This window comes from Oncorhynchus clarkii, chromosome 6, assembly GCF_045791955.1.
Source record: "Oncorhynchus clarkii lewisi isolate Uvic-CL-2024 chromosome 6, UVic_Ocla_1.0, whole genome shotgun sequence".
NCBI classification, from domain to species: Eukaryota; Metazoa; Chordata; class Actinopteri; order Salmoniformes; family Salmonidae; genus Oncorhynchus; species Oncorhynchus clarkii.
The window spans coordinates 1,249,638-1,266,300 of record NC_092152.1 but is presented as its reverse complement, the minus strand read 5'-3'; the positions used below and the strand labels follow the sequence as shown (position 1 = coordinate 1,266,300).

Below are 16,663 nucleotides of genomic sequence, written 5' to 3'. Positions count from 1 at the left end.
GACCTCTATACCAGGCGGTGTCAGAGGAAGGCCCTAAAAATTATCAAAGACTCCAGCCACCTTATTCATAGACTGTTCTCTCTGCTACCACATGGCAAGTGGTACTGGAGCACCAGGTCTAGGTTCAAGAGGCTTCTAAACAGCTTCTACCCCCAAGCCATAAGACTCCTGAACATCTAGTCAAATGGCTACCCAGACTATTTGCTTTGCGGCAGCGTAGCCTAGTAACCGAAAGGTTGCAAGATCAAATCCCCGAGCTGACAAGGTACAAATCTGCCATTCTGCCCCTGAACAAGGCAGTTAACCCACTGTTCCTAGGCCGTCATTGAAAATAAGAATCTGTCCTTAACTGACTTGCCTAGTTAAATAAAGGTATAATAAAGGTAACACACTGCTGCTGTTTAATTACTTGTTACTTTTATCTCTTTATCTCTTATTGTTATCTGTATTTCTTTGAACTGCATTAAGGGCTTGTAAGCATTTCACTGTGAGGTCTACTACACCTGTTGTATTCAGCATTTCACTGTAAGGTCTACTACACCTGTTGTATTCAGCATTTCACTGTGAGGTCTACTACACCTGTTGTATTCAGCATTTCACTGTGAGGTCTACTACACCTGTTGTATTCAGCATTTCACTGTAAGGTCTACTACACCTGTAATATTCATCATTTCACTGTAAGGTCTACACCTGTAATATTCGGCGCATGTGACTGATGTAATTTGATTTGATTTGATTTACATAGCTACTATCATAAACACAACAGGAGACATGCGTTATTTGGTGGGCCGACACACACACCCTGGACAAATCATTTAGAGGAAGCACTTACCTAAGATGTAGCGCAACACACACAAACACACTCAATCACCAGACAGTCCTCTCTACCTCCCGCTCTACCTCTCTCTCTACCTCCCGCTCTACTTCTCTCTCTACCTCCCGCTCTACCTCTCTCTCTACCTCTCTCTCTACCTCCCGCTCTACCTCTCTCTCTACCTCTCTCTCTACCTCCCGCTCTACCTCTCTCTCTACCTCTCTCTCTACCTCCCTCTCGACCTCCCTCTCTTCTCGCTCTACCTCTCTCTCTACCTCCCGATCTACCTCTCTCTCTAACCTCCCGCTCTACCTCTCTCTCTACCTCTCTCTCTACCTCCCTCTCGACCTCCCTCTCTTCTCTCTCTACCTCCCGCTCTACCTCCCTCTCGACCTCCCTCTCTACCTCTCTCTCTACCTCTCTCTCTACCTCCAGCTCTACCTCTCTCTACCTCTCTCTCTACCTCTCTCTCGACCTCCCTCTCTCCTCTCTCGACCACCCTCTCAACCTCCCTCTCTACCTCTCTCTCTACCTCCCTCTACTTCTCTCTCTCTCTACCTTCCTCTCTACCTTCCTCTCTACCTCCCTCTCTACCTCCCTCCCTCCCTTCTCTCTCAACCTCCCTCTCTTCTCTCCAGACCTCCCCCTCTTCTCTCTCAACCTCCCTCTCTCCTCTCTCGACCTCCCTCTCTCCTCTCTCAACCACCCTCTTCTCTCCAGACCTCCCTCCCTTCTCTCTTGACCTCCCTCTCGACCTTCCTCCCTCAATCTCTTTTTAGTTTTAAAGCTTAGTTCGATTAATTTTTCATTGCTAATGCGGTGGTCTTATGTTCAAACATAATAACAAAATCAATAGTAATAAATGAATTGTTTAATTTTCATTTATTCTCGACTACCTAGTTATCAAAGATTATATTAAAAAGTATATAGATTGGAAAAGATAATGGACCCCCCCCCCCCCCCCCCCCCCCCCCCCCCCCCCCCCCCCCCTGGCAGCCCGCACCAAGATTTAAATGGCAGAAAAACTTCCTGTATAGTGTTCTCACCAGACAGTCTAGTTGTGACACAGGGCTCTTGCTGCCGGGCTGGCTGATGTCCCAGATCTTGACACAGCCCTTCCCTCCTGTGTAGACGTGTCTGGTTGGGTTGGATATAGTGACGGCACACACCACCTCGCCGTGGCTCAGTGTGTTGATCTGACGGGCGTGCCGGGGAATCCCCGGGCCTATCAGGGCGTCCGGAGGGAACGGTACCGGCTGCATCTGGCCCTCAGTACTCACGTGGAAGGAATAGGCTCTTAGAGGAGGAGGAGGAGGAGAGGTGATGAAGAGGAGGGTTTATTTTATATTCTGATCTAGAGAATCTATTTTTCAAAAGCATCCACATGAAAAAGGGAGACGTACGGTTTTCCTCCAGGAATGCCAGAGAGGTTGGGGGGAAGACCAGGAACCCTCATGTGGTGGTGGGGGTCAAAACCAACCTGGAGGATGGAGAACAGAAGAGAGATTCATTTATTATCTCTCTTAAGGAAATCATTCAAGCATCTTGTTCCCTTCAAACCAAAATGCAGTTTAAATGATGCACTTTTATGTGACTTTCAATTGATATTGTTCAAACATTGCCCCTTGATGTGATGAGATGACGGCTGTAGCCTGGCAGTTATGAGTGTTGGGCAGTTAACCGAATGGTCGCTGGTTCGAATCCTAGAGCAGACTAGGTGAAAAATATGCCAATGTGCCCTTGAGCAAGGCACCTACCACTTATTGCTCCTGTAAGTCACTCTAGATAAGAGCGTCTGCTAAATTACCAAAATGTACTCCTGACCAATTCTGATCTTTTTTTAATATTTTTCGTTGTTGCTGATCTTAACCTTTTTTGTACATAACATCTCCCTCATCGTTTCCTATGACCAAAAACGGCTTCTGGACATCGGAAAAGCTAATACTAACCTCGTAATATCCTATGTTTCTCTTAGTCTGTTGAGGTCAGGGCTCTGTGCAGGCCAGTCAAGTTCTTCCATACCGATCTTGACAAACACTTTTTGCACGGGGGCATTGTCATGCTGAAACAGGAAAGGGCCTTCCCCAAACTGTTGCCACAAAGTTGGAAAAACAGAATTGTATGCGGTACAGTTAAGATTTCCCTTCACTGGAACTAAGGGGCATTGCTGAAATCATGAAAAACAGCCCCATACCATTATTCATCCTCCACCAAACTTTACAGTTGGCACTATGCATTAAGGCAGGTAGTGTTCTCCTGGCATCGGCCAAACCCAGATTTGTCCGTTGGACTGCCAGATAGTGAAGCGTGATTCATCACTCCAGAGAACACGTTTTCACGGCTCCAGAGTCCAAAGCGGTGAGTTTTACACCACTCCAGCCGACGCTTGGCATTGATCATGGTGATCTTAGGCTTGTGTGAAGCTGCTCGGCCATGGAAACCCATTTCAGAAAGCCCCAGACAAACCGTTCTTGTGATGAAGTTGCTTCCAGAAACAGTTTGGAACTCAGTAGTGGGTGTTGCAACTGAAGACAGACGATTTTTATGCGCTACGTACTTGGCGGCTGAGCCGTTGTTGCTCCTACGTACTTGGCGGCTGAGCCGTTGTTGCTCCTACGTACTTGGTGGCTGAGCCGGTGTTTCCCCTACGTACTTGGCGGCTGAGCCGTTGTTGCTCCTAGACGGTTCCACTTCACAATAATAGCAATTACAGTTGACTGGGGCAAGTGCTGTACACCTGTCAGCAAATAGCCAAATCCACTCATTTGAAGGGGTGTCCACATACTTTTGTGTATATAGTATTGTTACAGGCTTTGGATTTTCAATTTATGTTTTGACGGTTGGACTTTAGCACGAAGGGGGCACCAATTGGTGTTTCACCTGTGCTGGCCCAGGTGATATTTATGAGTGACTGACCCAGGTAATATTTAAGAGTATCTGGCCCAGGTGATATTTAAGAGTGTCTGGCCCAGGTGCTATTTAAGAGTGTCTACCAGTTGTTGTTGCTAGTCATCTTTCAGTGGACACCCCCATGAGTGTCTTTCAGTGGGCACCCCCATGAGTGTCTTTCAGGGGGCACCCCCATGAGTGTCTTTCAGTGGGCACCCCCATGAGTGTCTCTCAGTGGGCACCCCCATGAGCGTCTTTCAGAACCCCTCCTAAAACACCACCTGTTTCGCTTTGGTTGTTGTCAGTGACTCTTTGTTAGTTCCCCTTCTGTTTGAGCAACATTTTGTTTTCTTGCTGGGGAACGTAATGTGAGGGAAAATGTTATTGTCTGAAGAGATAGCCTTGAATTGTACACAGTGTGCATCTTCTCTCACTATCCTTGTTCGTGATGGTGACTGTGACCTCCTCAGACCAATTGGCACAACGCCCAGAATATGTTCTGGAAGTTAAGATAGGAGACATTGCTGAGCCCGCAAGATAACAGCCAGGCACCTGCAGGAACCAACCCTATGAACCATGCCTGCGCAGCCAGCATCCTGCAGGAACCAACCCTGTCAACCATGCCTGCGTAGCCAGCCACCTGCAGGAACCAACCCTGTGAACCATGCCTGCGTAGCCAGCATCCTGCAGGAACCAACCCTGTCAACCATGCCTGCGTAGCCAGCATCCTGCAGGAACCAACCCTATGAACCATGCCTGCGTAGCCAGCCACCTGCAGGAACCAACCCTGTGAACCATGCCTGCGTAGCCAGCCACCTGCAGGAACCAACCCTGTCAACCATGCCTGTGTAGCCAGCCACCTGCAGGAACCAATCCTGTCAACCATGCCTGCGTAGCCAGCCACCTGCAGGAACCAACCCTGTCAACCATGCCTGCGTAGCCAGCATCCTGCAGGAACCAACCCTATGAACCATGCCTGCGTAGCCAGCATCCTGCAGGAACCAACCCTGTCAACCATGCCTGCGTAGCCAGCCACCTGCAGGAACCAACCCTGTCAACCATGCCTGCGCAGCCAGCATCCTGCAGGAACTAACCCTATGAACCATGCCTGCGTAGCCAGCCACCTGCAGGAACCAACCCTGTCAACCATGCCTGCGTAGCCAGCCACCTGCAGGACCAACCCTGTCAACCATGCCTGTGTCATGACATTGGCCTGGGGGTAGTCATAAATACCTCTTCCCCCCTTTTTCCTCTCTCTACCCTACTGATGTGACATTTGAAAACCCCTTGGTTAACATAGAGATTCTGGGAACATCAGAAGGTGGGGGGAAATGAACTATATTCTGGAAAATCCGACGAATTGAACATATGCGGTGGTACTTAAAACCTCTTAAGTCTACCCCCTCCTTTTTCGAACATTCTGTTAAAAATCGCGCAACTTTTCAGCGTCCTGCTACTCATGCCTGGAATATAGTATATGCATATGATTAGTATGTGTGGATAGAAAACACTCTGAAGTTTCTAAAACTGGTTAAATCACGGCTGTGACTATAACAGATCGTGTGTTTCATCGAAAAGCGCAAGAAAAACTGCTCTCTGAAAGCTAAAAATAATTTCCATGCGTCACTTTCATGATTTGTTAAAAGGGCACAAAATTAATTATGGACCTGCATGCAATTCCTACAGATTCCACACGATGTCGCCATTGTCGTCATTTTCCAGGGACTTTTTTGTTGGTAAATCCAACTAACTGGATTCAATTTCTTCCGGTCTCCGCCAGGATGTTGTGAGGTGCACATTTTCAGCCATTGATTTGAAGACGAGGAGCTATTGAATACACATCGCCCTGTAATCATTTTGATAGATTATAAACGTTTACTAATACCTAAAGTTGGATTACAAAAGTATTTCAAAGTGTTTTGTGAAAGTTTATCGTCGACTTTTTTAATTTTAAAAAATGACGCTGCGTTTTAAAACAATGTTTTTTTCTGAATTACACAGCTTCCATAGAAAGCTATTTTGGGTATATATGGACCGATTTAAACGAAAAAAAGACCCAATAGTGATGTTTATGGGGCATATAGGAGTGCCAAGAAAGAAGCTCGTCAAAGGTAATGAATGTTTTATATTTTATTTCTGCGTTTTGTGTAGCGCCGGCTACGCTAAATCTTTGTTTACGTCGCATTCAGGCATTTTGGGGTGTTGCATGCTATCAGATAATAGCTTCTCATGCTTTCGCCGAAAAGCATTTTAAAAATCTGACTTGTTGGCTAGGTTCACAACGAGTGTAGCTTTAATTCAATACCCTGCATGTGCATTTTGATGAACGTTTGAGTTTTAACGAGTACATTTAGCATTTAGCGTAGCGCATTTGCATTTCCAGGTGTCTACTTGAGATATCTGCGTCTCAAGTAGGAGCAAGAAGTTAATGAATATGATGTCAGATCGGTTGTCATCTGAGACATTCTCATCGATGCTAGGATGACATAAACTCTACAGTGGAAAGTCTACACATAAGAGTTATCGTATTCACATGGAATTGTTGTTCAATTTAAATGTTTGAATATAAAATGATTGGTGAAGAGATGAAAAGTAATTTTAGCTTCCAAATGAGAGATTTGGGTTTAGGGCTCTGCTCAATCAGTGGCCCGCCCCTGTGAAGGGACATGGGTTATAAAACTTTTCTCGCTCCACTATATAAAGCATTGACGAAAATGTAACCTGCTGTTCCGAGGATGTGAGGACGACGATCCATACGTTAAAAGGACTAACATGTCAACTACAGAACTAAGCCAACCTCAGCGTGAGCTTTGGTTGCGAATGGTATGAACTATGAACTCTTATTCACTACAGAAGTGATACCTCCTAGCCGTTGAGTTAGCAACAGCAGCTGCAAACGTGGGCTAGAAAAGAACAGACAGAGTATCCCGTCTACCACACAATGACGTTACTACAACGTATCCAAATGACCACCAGAGACATTCTTCAAAGGGCAAAGGACTTGGTTTGGCAACACGGCCTTCCATCTACCACCAACCTACCGCAGCGCAGCTCAGAGTAAATATTTTCCAAATGCATCCTTTTCCAAATGGGCGGTCATTTAGAATGCATAAGATACTGTATTTACGATAGCACTGCTTCTCCCTGTGTCCCTCAGTCTTCCCGCTCTTTCACTCAAACCCAGCCCCTTTTCTTTTGTGTAACCAGCTGTCATATCTGTTCCGTCCGCTAGGGACATTTTCCTTTATGACGTAATTAGTAATCAAGGTATGATTCATTCTTTGTATATGTAATTCTGTGTGATTAGTTAGGTATTTAGTAAATAAATAATTAAACCCAATTTTGTATTGGTGATTCAACTTTTTTGCAAGGGTTCGTGAAGATAACCAAGAATTTACAACTTTCAGATGAGACTGAATTAAGGTGACGATTAATATCGACTGCTGTTGATGTAAAATATAACTAGGTCTTTAAGAGTTTATTCGGAAGATAGCAGGTCTATAAATATTATTTTGTGGTGCCCCGACTCTCTAGTTAATGACATTTACATGATTGGCTCAATAAGGTAATATTAATTACGGAGAAAGGATTTTATAGAATAGCATGTCATATCACTTAATCCGGCATAGCCAAAGACACGACTCCTGCGTAGCCAGCCACCTGCAGGAACCAAACCCTGTCAACCATGACTGCGTAGCGTGTGAGGGAGCATGTGACAAATAACATGTGATTTGATTTTGATATCGCTCAAACATTGTCCAACCACTTTATAATTTGTGTCAATGAAAGAAGATTGAGTGACACTAATAAGATGGTGGACATGTGATTTGTTGTGAGTTGAGATGGGAGAATAGCGTACCACTTGTGATCGTCCGTAGGCCGCGACTGCAGCAGCTGCACTCATCTGAGGAGACAGGTTGTGTAGGGAGGCGTAGGCGCTGGCTCCGCCCAGGTCGCCATTCAGCCCGTTGAGGCTTGGGTGGGGCATCATGCCAAACGCACCCGGGTAAGGACACGGCAAAGCCAGGGGACGCAGACCAGGGCCTGGAACAAACAACATAAGTCAACCCCCTAAGATCTAACAGCCTGGGTTCTACTAAGCTACAAATCAACCCCCTAAGATCTAAAGGCCTGAGTTCTACTAAGCTACAAATCAACCCCCTAAGATCTAAAGGCCTGGGTTCTACTAAGCTACAAATCAACCCCCTAAAGTCTAAGAGCCTGGGTTCTACTAAGCTATAAATCAACCCCCTAAAGTCTAAGAGCCTGGGTTATACTAAGCTAACACCTGGAAATGCTAATTAGGATAATTTAGCTATTTGATTTAGTATTTTTTGACCCCTTTAAGTATAAAAAATATATTTAAAATAATTTTGATGAAACCTTGAATTTGGCCTTCCTGCTATTAGCCCATAGAAATGGAATGAATAACATTCAAACAAAACAGGTAGTCAAAAAATTTATGAAAAAGGAAATATATTTTGAAGTGTGTCCTATCCAACAGATAAAATATGCTCAGGAAATTATATATATATAAAATAAATATATATAAAATAAATGGAACCACTTTTTTGGGGCACTAAAGTACTTCCATATACACTGAGTGTACAAAACATTAGGAACACCTGCTCTTTCTATGACACAGACTGACCAGGTGAATCCAGGTGAAAACTATGATCCCTTATTGTTAAATCCACTTCAATCAGTGTAGATGAAGGGGAGGAGACAGGTTAAATAAGGATGTTTAAGCCTTGAGACAATTGAGACATGGATTGTGTATGTGTGTCATTCAGAGGGTGAATGGGCAAGACAAAATATTTAAGTGACTTTGAACGGGATATGGTAGTAGGTGCCACCGGTTTGAGTGTGTCAAGAACTACAATGCTACTGGGTCTTTCACGCTCAACAGTTTCCTGTGTGTATGAAGCAGTGGAGGTTGGTGCTCTTTAAGATCAGGGAGGACAATTTTATTTTGATAAACACTGACTTATTTCTATTACATTATATTGGATGACTGCCATTCATATTCCATTCACCCAGTTCAATGTAACATCAATAGGTTTAGGTTACTGTCATTCATATTCACCCAGTTCAATGTAACAGTGATAGGTTTAGGTTACTGTCATTCATATTCACCCAGTTCAATGTAACAGTGATAGGTTTAGGTTACTGTCATTCATATTCACCCAGTTCAATGTAACAGTGATAGGTTTAGGTTACTGTCATTCATATTCACCCAGTTCAATGTAACAGTGATAGGTTTAGGTTACTGTCATTCATATTCACCCAGTTCAATGTAACAGTGATAGGTTTAGGTTACTGTCATTCATATTCACCCAGTTCAATGTAACAGTGATAGGCTTAGGTTACTGTCATTCATATTCACCCAGTTCAATGTAACAGTGATAGGTTTAGGTTACTGCCATTCATATTCACCCAGTTCAATGTAACAGTGATAGGTTTAGGTTACTGTCATTCATATTCACCCAGTTCAATGTAACAGTGATAGGTTTAGGTTACTGTCATTCATATTCACCCAGTTCAATGTAACAGTGATAGGTTTAGGTTACTGTCATTCATATTCACCCAGTTCAATGTAACAGTGATAGGTTTAGGTTACTGTCATTCATATTCACCCAGTTCAATGTAACAGTGATAGGTTTAGGTTACTGTCATTCATATTCACCCAGTTCAATGTAACAGTGATAGGTTTAGGTTACTGCCATTCATATTCACCCAGTTCAATGTAACAGTGATAGGTTTAGGTTACTGTCATTCATATTCACCCAGTTCAATGTAACAGTGATAGGTTTAGGTTACTGCCATTCATATTCACCCAGTTCAATGTAACAGTGATAGGTTTAGGTTACTGTCATTCATATTCACCCAGTTCAATGTAACAGTGATAGGTTTAGGTTACTGCCATTCATATTCACCCAGTTCAATGTAACAGTGATAGGTTTAGGTTACTGCCATTCATATTCACCCAGTTCAATGTAACAGTGATAGGTTTAGGTTACTGTCATTCATATTCACCCAGTTCAATGTAACAGTGATAGGTTTAGGTTACTGTCATTCATATTCACCCAGTTCAATGTAACAGTGATAGGTTTAGGTTACTGTCATTCATATTCACCCAGTTCAATGTAACAGTGATAGGTTTAGGTTACTGTCATTCATATTCACCCAGTTCAATGTAACAGTGATAGGTTTAGGTTACTGTCATTCATATTCACCCAGTTCAATGTAACAGTGACAGGTTTAGGTTACTGTCATTCACCCTGTTCAATGTAACAGTGACAGGTTTAGGCTCCTACATGATACTAGAATGTTCCCTGTACCCATCGTGAGGTTGCTACGACCTAGCCTATGAATGAAAGTGTAAAACGTAGGTGCACACAGGTCAAGAGAACAATTAGACTAATCAAGGTGACAGACAGTGACAAATTCAATACCTCCTTGCACACTATTGCCTGCATCTATCTAATCTAGGTTGTAATCATTAGTCCAATAGTTGGAAATGAGAGTCTCTATTGGACAAATGCAGGTACGTTTATCCCCGTTTCATTCTGCTTGTTTCCGTTCAAGAAACGTTTTTCAACAGAATCGGCTGAATGAATACACCGGTAATCACACGCAACCACAGGTCAGTTTCATAGCAGCCACATACAAACAGCATGATCATTTTGCTCATTGTATAATTCCTTCTCACATCTACATGTTCTCCTCCTCTCACCTTTTCTCTTCGCTTGTGGACTTTCTGTGACCAGGTGAAAAAACCTTCAAGACAGACCTTCATACTGCTACACACAGCCTATATCATTGTCACCATATAGCTAAAGTCATAGTCAACATAGTTACTAAAAACTAACGCGTTACTAAATCATCTACAATCAAGCAGTACAGAATACAGTCAGCAAGCAGTTTAGCAGTTACACCGCCGGGCCCCGGTGGCAATAAATTAATAAAACCAAAAGTTTACTTTGACTTGGAAGAGATCCAGTGTTGGATAGCCATAGCCAGCTAGCTAACATAGCATCCCTCTCTGTTGGATAGCCATAGCCAGCTAGCTAACATACCATCCCTCTCTGTTGGATAGCCTTAGCCTGCTAGCTAACATAGCATCGCTCTCTGTTGGATAGCCTTAGCCAGTTAGCTAACATAGCATCCCTCTCTGTTGGATAGCCTTAGCCAGTTGGCTAACATAGCATCCCTCTCTGTTTGAGCCAGGTGTTTGAGTAGGCTAAACTAGCTAGCTGCAGTCGATGCTAGCTAAGTAAGTAAAAGCTCAAAAAATCTAGCTAGCTACATTTATGGGATTTCATGTTTTCTGTCGTGTAAAAAGGTGCAGTAGACTATATCGTAACGGCACATTTGAGCTTTTTGGGGATTGGGATTGTATATTTATTTAAATAAAATGTATTTAATGTGTATCATCAGGCACAGGTAGCATCGGGCTTGAATGTTCTCTCAAAGCTCTAATCAAATCCAGATATAGGCCCATTTATATGCTTTATAACGCTCTTCAATGATGCTTACGGTTTTGGTTGGAAATATTGGGTTACCTGGGAAAAACCTGATTTATTCTAGGCTAGGCAACTTTTTTTGTAAATATTCAACCCTAGTAGAATGCATGCCTAAAAAATGAGGCTGTTCTGAGGTCAAAGGGAGTTTTCTCTATGACACCCACAAGACTTATTTAGGTGTACACTGAGTGTACAACTCAGTGTACACCTAAATAAGTCTTGTGGGTGTCATAGAGAATTCGATGGTGGGGTCATATTAGTGTAACAAACTGTTTGGGCGCTACAGACCGAAGTTGTGAGGTTCGTAGTGCCCAACACCATCGTGAGTCTCCCAAACCGCAACACCATTGTGAGTCTCCCAAACTGTTCAGACGGAACAGACGTTTTGTGATAAGACCCAAACTGCTGTAGCTCTGCCACCTTCCACCACAAATGTGGAAAGCTGACATAGGAGAATGGAAAAGCAGATATCTCTTAGACAGACAAATTTCGATTTCAGGATTTTTCTGTTACAGTTATTAGATCTCTGCTGAATAAGAATCAACTGACCTGACTGGTTACAATGGTTAAAGGAAGGTTCAACTGACCTGCCTGGTTAAAAAGGTAAAAGAAAAGGTTCAACTGACCTGCCTGGTTAAAAGGTTAAAGGTTCAACTGACCTGCCTGGTTAAAAAGGTTAAAGGTTCAAATGACCTGCCTGGTTACAACGGTTAAAGGAAGGTTTAACTGACCTGCCTGGTTAAAAAGGTTAAAAAAAGGTTCAACTGACCTGCCTGGTTAAAAAGGTTAAAGGTTCAACTGACCTGCCTGGTTACAACGATTAAAGGAAGGTTTAACTGACCTGCCTGGTTAAAAAGGTTAAAGGAAGGTTCAACTGACCTGCGTAGTTAAAAAGGTTAAAGGAAGGTTCAACTGACCTGCCTGGTTAAAAAGGTTAAAGGTTCAACTGACCTGCCTGGTTAAAAAGGTTAAAGGGAGGTTCAACTGACCTGCCTAGTTAAAAAGGTTAAAGGAAGGTTCAACTGACCTGCTTGGTTAAAAAGGTTAAAGGTTCAACTGACCTGCCTGGTTAAAAAGGTTAAAGGTTCAACTGACCTGCCTGGTTAAAAAGGTTAAAGGAAGGTTCAACTGACCTGCTTGGTTGAAAAGGTTAAAGGAAGGTTCAACTGACCTGCCTGGTTGAAAAGGTTAAAGGAAGGTTCAACTGACCTGCCTGGTTAAAAAGGTTAAAGGAAGGTTCAACTGACCTGCCTGGTTAAAAAGGTTAAAGGAAGGTTCAACTGACCTGCCTGGTTGAAAAGGTTAAAGGAAGGGTTAACTGACCTGCCTGTATGAAAAGGTTAAAGGTTCAACTGACCTGCCTTGTTAAAAAGGTTAAAGGAAGGTTCAACTGACCTGCCTGGTTGAAAAGGTTAAAGGAAGGTTCAATGAAATGTAAAGAATCTAAACACGTGTTTAAAGTCATCAGTGTGTCTCACCCTCTAGTCCTGACGTTTTCCCTCTCAGACCGGGGGTCGAGGTGCTGCTGGGGGTGGGGGTCAGGGTGCTGGACTTCTCATTCTGGACATAAAAAAGGCTCATAATCCACTCATAACAATACAATTTTTAAGCACTGAACTCTGGTATATGAGAGATGAGAAAATCCACATTTTCCAGACTTGGGATAAAGGTAGAAATATGTTGTAAATAAAAAGATTAAAGGGGGAAAAAGCCATGAGACGTCAGACCATGATGAGGTCTTTGGACTTGATGGAGGGCGTACTACTGGACGAGGCCATAGAGGCGGGGCTGAGGGGAGGGACTTCCTTCTTCAGCAGACGGCTCTTATCCAATCGGTTCTCACGAGGGGAGTGAGTGGGGCTTCCTCTAGGAGAGGCAGGGTCCTAAGATAACAGCGAAAGAGAACAATAGAAAATAGTTTGGTTGAGTTACATTTCTATGTATTGGTAAAATGTTGGTTCCATGTTTCCTGAGCTAAAATAAAAAATAAAAATTGTTCTGTACTCACTAAAAGCTGATTTCTCTCAAATGTTATTCACCAATTGGTTTACCTCCCTGTTAGTGAGCATTTCTTCTTCGCCAAGATAATCCATTCACCTGACAGGTGTGGTATATCAAGAAGCTGATTAAACAGCATGATCATTACACAGGTGCACCTTGTGCTGGGGGCATAAGGTCATTTTAAAATGTGCAGTTTTGTCACAACACAATGCCACAGATGTCTCATGTTTTGAGGGAGCGTGCAATTGGCATGCAGACTACTGGAATGTCCACCAGAGCTGTTGCCAGACAATTGCATGTTCATTTCTCTACCATAAGCCGCCTCCAACATAATTTGAGAGAATTTGGCAGTACGTCCAACCGGCCTCACAAACGCAGACCACGTGTAGCCACGCCAGTCCAGGACCTCCACATCTGGTTTCTTCACCTGCGGGATCCTTTGAGACCAGCCACCCGGACAGCTGATGAAACTGTATGTTTGCACAACCAAAGAATTTCTGCACAAACTGTCAGAAACCATCTCAGGGAAGCTCATCTGTGTGGTCATCATCCTCACCAGGGTCTTGACCTGACTGCAGTTCGACGTTGTAACCGACATCAGTGGGCAAATGCTTCAGCACAATGGCCACTGGCATGCTGGAGAAGTGTGATCTTTACGGATTAATCTTGGTTTCAACTGTACCAGGCAGATGGCAGATGGCGTGTATGGTATCGTGTGGGCGAGCAGTTTGCTGATATCAACGTTGTGAACAGAGTGCCCCATGGTGGGGTTACAGTACGGGCAGGCATAAGCTACGGACAACGAACACCAATTGCATTTTATCAATGGCAATTTGAATGCAGAGAGATACTGTAACAAGATCCTGAGGCCCATTGTTGTGCCATTCATCTGCTGCCATCACATGTTTCAGCATGATAATCAACGGCACCATGTCGCAAGGATATGTACACAATTCCTGGATGCTGAAAATGTCACCGTTCCTCCGTGGCCTGCATACTCACCAGACATGTCACCCATTGAGCATGTTTGGGATGCTCTGGATCTACGTGTATGGCAATGTGTTCCAGTTTCCGCCAATATCCAGCTACATCTCAAAGTCATTGAAGAGGAGTGGGACACCATTCCAACAGGCCACAATCAACAGCCTGATCAACTCTATGTGAAGGAGATGTGTCGCGCTGCATGAGACAAATGTTGGCCACACCAGATACTGACTGGTTTTCTGATCCACACCAGATACTGACTGGTTTTCTGATCCACACCAGATACTGACTGGTTTTCTGATCCAAGCCCCTACCTTTTTTTTTTAAGTATCTGTGTTCAACAGATGCATATCTGTATTCCCAGTCATGTGAAATCCATAGATTAGGGCCTAATGGATTGATTTCAATTGACTGATTCCCTCATATGAACTGTAACTCAGTAACGTCTTTGAAATTGTTGCATTCATTGTTTGTTTGTTCAGTATTTATATACGACAGAGAGAGAATATAACCTCATTAGAGACATCCACCACTAGGCTGTCATCACTCTTCTCCCCGTCGCTGTCCTGAAACAGATACAATATAATACAACTTTATTGTCCCGAGACGAACACAACAACATATTAATCCTCCTCAACAATTTACCATTGTTAGATACCCTATACCAGGGCGTCATCAGAACATCCTGGCACTGACAAGCCTGACTGACGTAATCGAGTAATCAGCAAGAGTTTGGTTAGTTGAATCAGATGTGTTAGCTCTGTGCTTTTGAAATAAACATGTGCATCCTCTGGGTTTTGTTTTGAAATTTGCCTCACTCACGTAACGTGTGGCGCTCAGCTCCTTTTCAGCAATTTTCTGTTTCTTGCTGTCTGAGGAGTCACCTGAACTCCTGTGCTTCTCTACTGCTCGGAAACTGGAGGAGGGGGACACAGACGGACTCTGAGAGAGAGAGTGAGAGCGAGAGCAAGAGGAAGAGCGAGAGCGCGAGAGAGAGAGAGAGAGAGAGAGAGAGAGAGAGAGAGAGAGCGAGAGCGAGAGCGAGAGTTAATGTTAGTTTACAAGTCTGATTTTGTAAGAGCCCAAATACCCCTCTTCTTAGAGGTGAGTACAGGATAAAAAGGAATGGAGAGAGGAGAGAAGAGGAGAGAAGAGGAGAGGAGGAAGAGGATAGGAGAGAAGAGAAGAGAATGAAGAGGAGAGGAGGGAAGAGGAGAGGAGAGGAGAGAAAGAAGAGGAGAGGAGAGGAGGAAGAGGAGAGGATAGGAGGAAGAGGAGAGGATAGGAGCGAAAGAAGAGGAGAGGAGAGGAGAGAAGATGAAGAGAAGAGAAGAAAATGAAGAGGAGAGGAGAGAAGAGGAGAGGAGGAAGAGGATAGGAGAGAAGAGAATGAAGAGGAGAGGAGAGAAAGAAGAGGATAGAAAGGAGAGGAGAGAAGGAAGAAGAGAGGAGAGAATAGGAGAGAAGAGGAGAGAATGAAAAGGAGAGGAGAAAAATAAGAGGAGAGGAGAGAAAGAAGAGGAGAGGAGAAAAATAAGAGGAGAGGAGAGAAAGAAGAGGAGAGGAGGAAGAGTAGAGGAGAGGAGGAAGAGGAGAGGATAGGAGGAAGAGGAGAGGATAGGAGCGAAAGAAGAGGAGAGGAGAGAAGATGAGAGAATGAAGTGGAGAGGAGGAAGAGGAGAAGGGAGAGAGAAAAAGGATTAGAGGAGAATGCAGCAGGACCTTTACCTTGACCTTTCCACTAACTCATCCTGCCCTTTACCGTGCTGCTAGAGTTGATGACTAGCAAACACTGTGTGTGTGTGTGTGTGTGTGTGTGTGTGTGTGTGTGTGTGTGTGTGTGTGTGTGTGTGTGCGTGTGTGTGTGTCAGTGAGTAGATGAAAACAGTCCCAATTTGCTTCCTTCCCCTTCCTCTTGGTCCTAACCCTTCAATTATTATTCTTTTCTACAACCAGACAGTATAGATGACAGATCAGAGCAGCATTAGACAGTACAGATGACAGATCAGAGCAGTATTAGACAGTACAGATGACAGATCAGAGCAGCATTAGACAGTACAGATGACAGATCAAAGCAGTGTTAGACAGTACAGATGACAGATCAGAGCAGCATTAGACAGTACAGATGACAGATCAGAGCAGTATTAGACAGTCCTGATGACAGATCAGAGCAGTATTAGACAGTATAGATGACAGATCAGAGCAGTATTAGACAGTACAGATGACAGATCAGAGCAGTATTAGACAGTACAGATGACAGATCAGAGAGGTATTAGACAGTACAGATGACAGATCAGAGCAGTATTAGACAGTACAGATGACAGATCAGAGCAGTATTAGACAGTACAGATGACAGATCAGAGCAGCATTAGACAGTACAGATGACAGATTAGAGCAGCATTAGACAGTACAGATGACAGATCAGAGCAGTATTAGACAGTACAGATGA

The 16,663-nt window shown here is 43.7% G+C and overlaps 1 protein-coding gene across 1 annotated transcript in view; it reads right to left on the bottom strand.

Moving 5' to 3' along the window:
- Positions 1 to 16,663, bottom strand: part of LOC139411816 (transducin-like enhancer protein 4) — an 89,118-nt gene that overhangs the window by 6,584 nt on the left and 65,871 nt on the right. The window contains exons 5-11 of the mRNA XM_071158556.1: positions 15,037 to 15,156; positions 14,727 to 14,780; positions 12,957 to 13,112; positions 12,708 to 12,789; positions 7,563 to 7,747; positions 2,218 to 2,294; positions 1,861 to 2,110 (exon numbers count right to left, since the gene is read on the bottom strand). Coding sequence (XP_071014657.1) covers positions 1,861 to 2,110; positions 2,218 to 2,294; positions 7,563 to 7,747; positions 12,708 to 12,789; positions 12,957 to 13,112; positions 14,727 to 14,780; positions 15,037 to 15,156 — 924 coding nt within the window. The remainder of the gene's footprint in view (positions 1 to 1,860; positions 2,111 to 2,217; positions 2,295 to 7,562; positions 7,748 to 12,707; positions 12,790 to 12,956; positions 13,113 to 14,726; positions 14,781 to 15,036; positions 15,157 to 16,663) is intronic.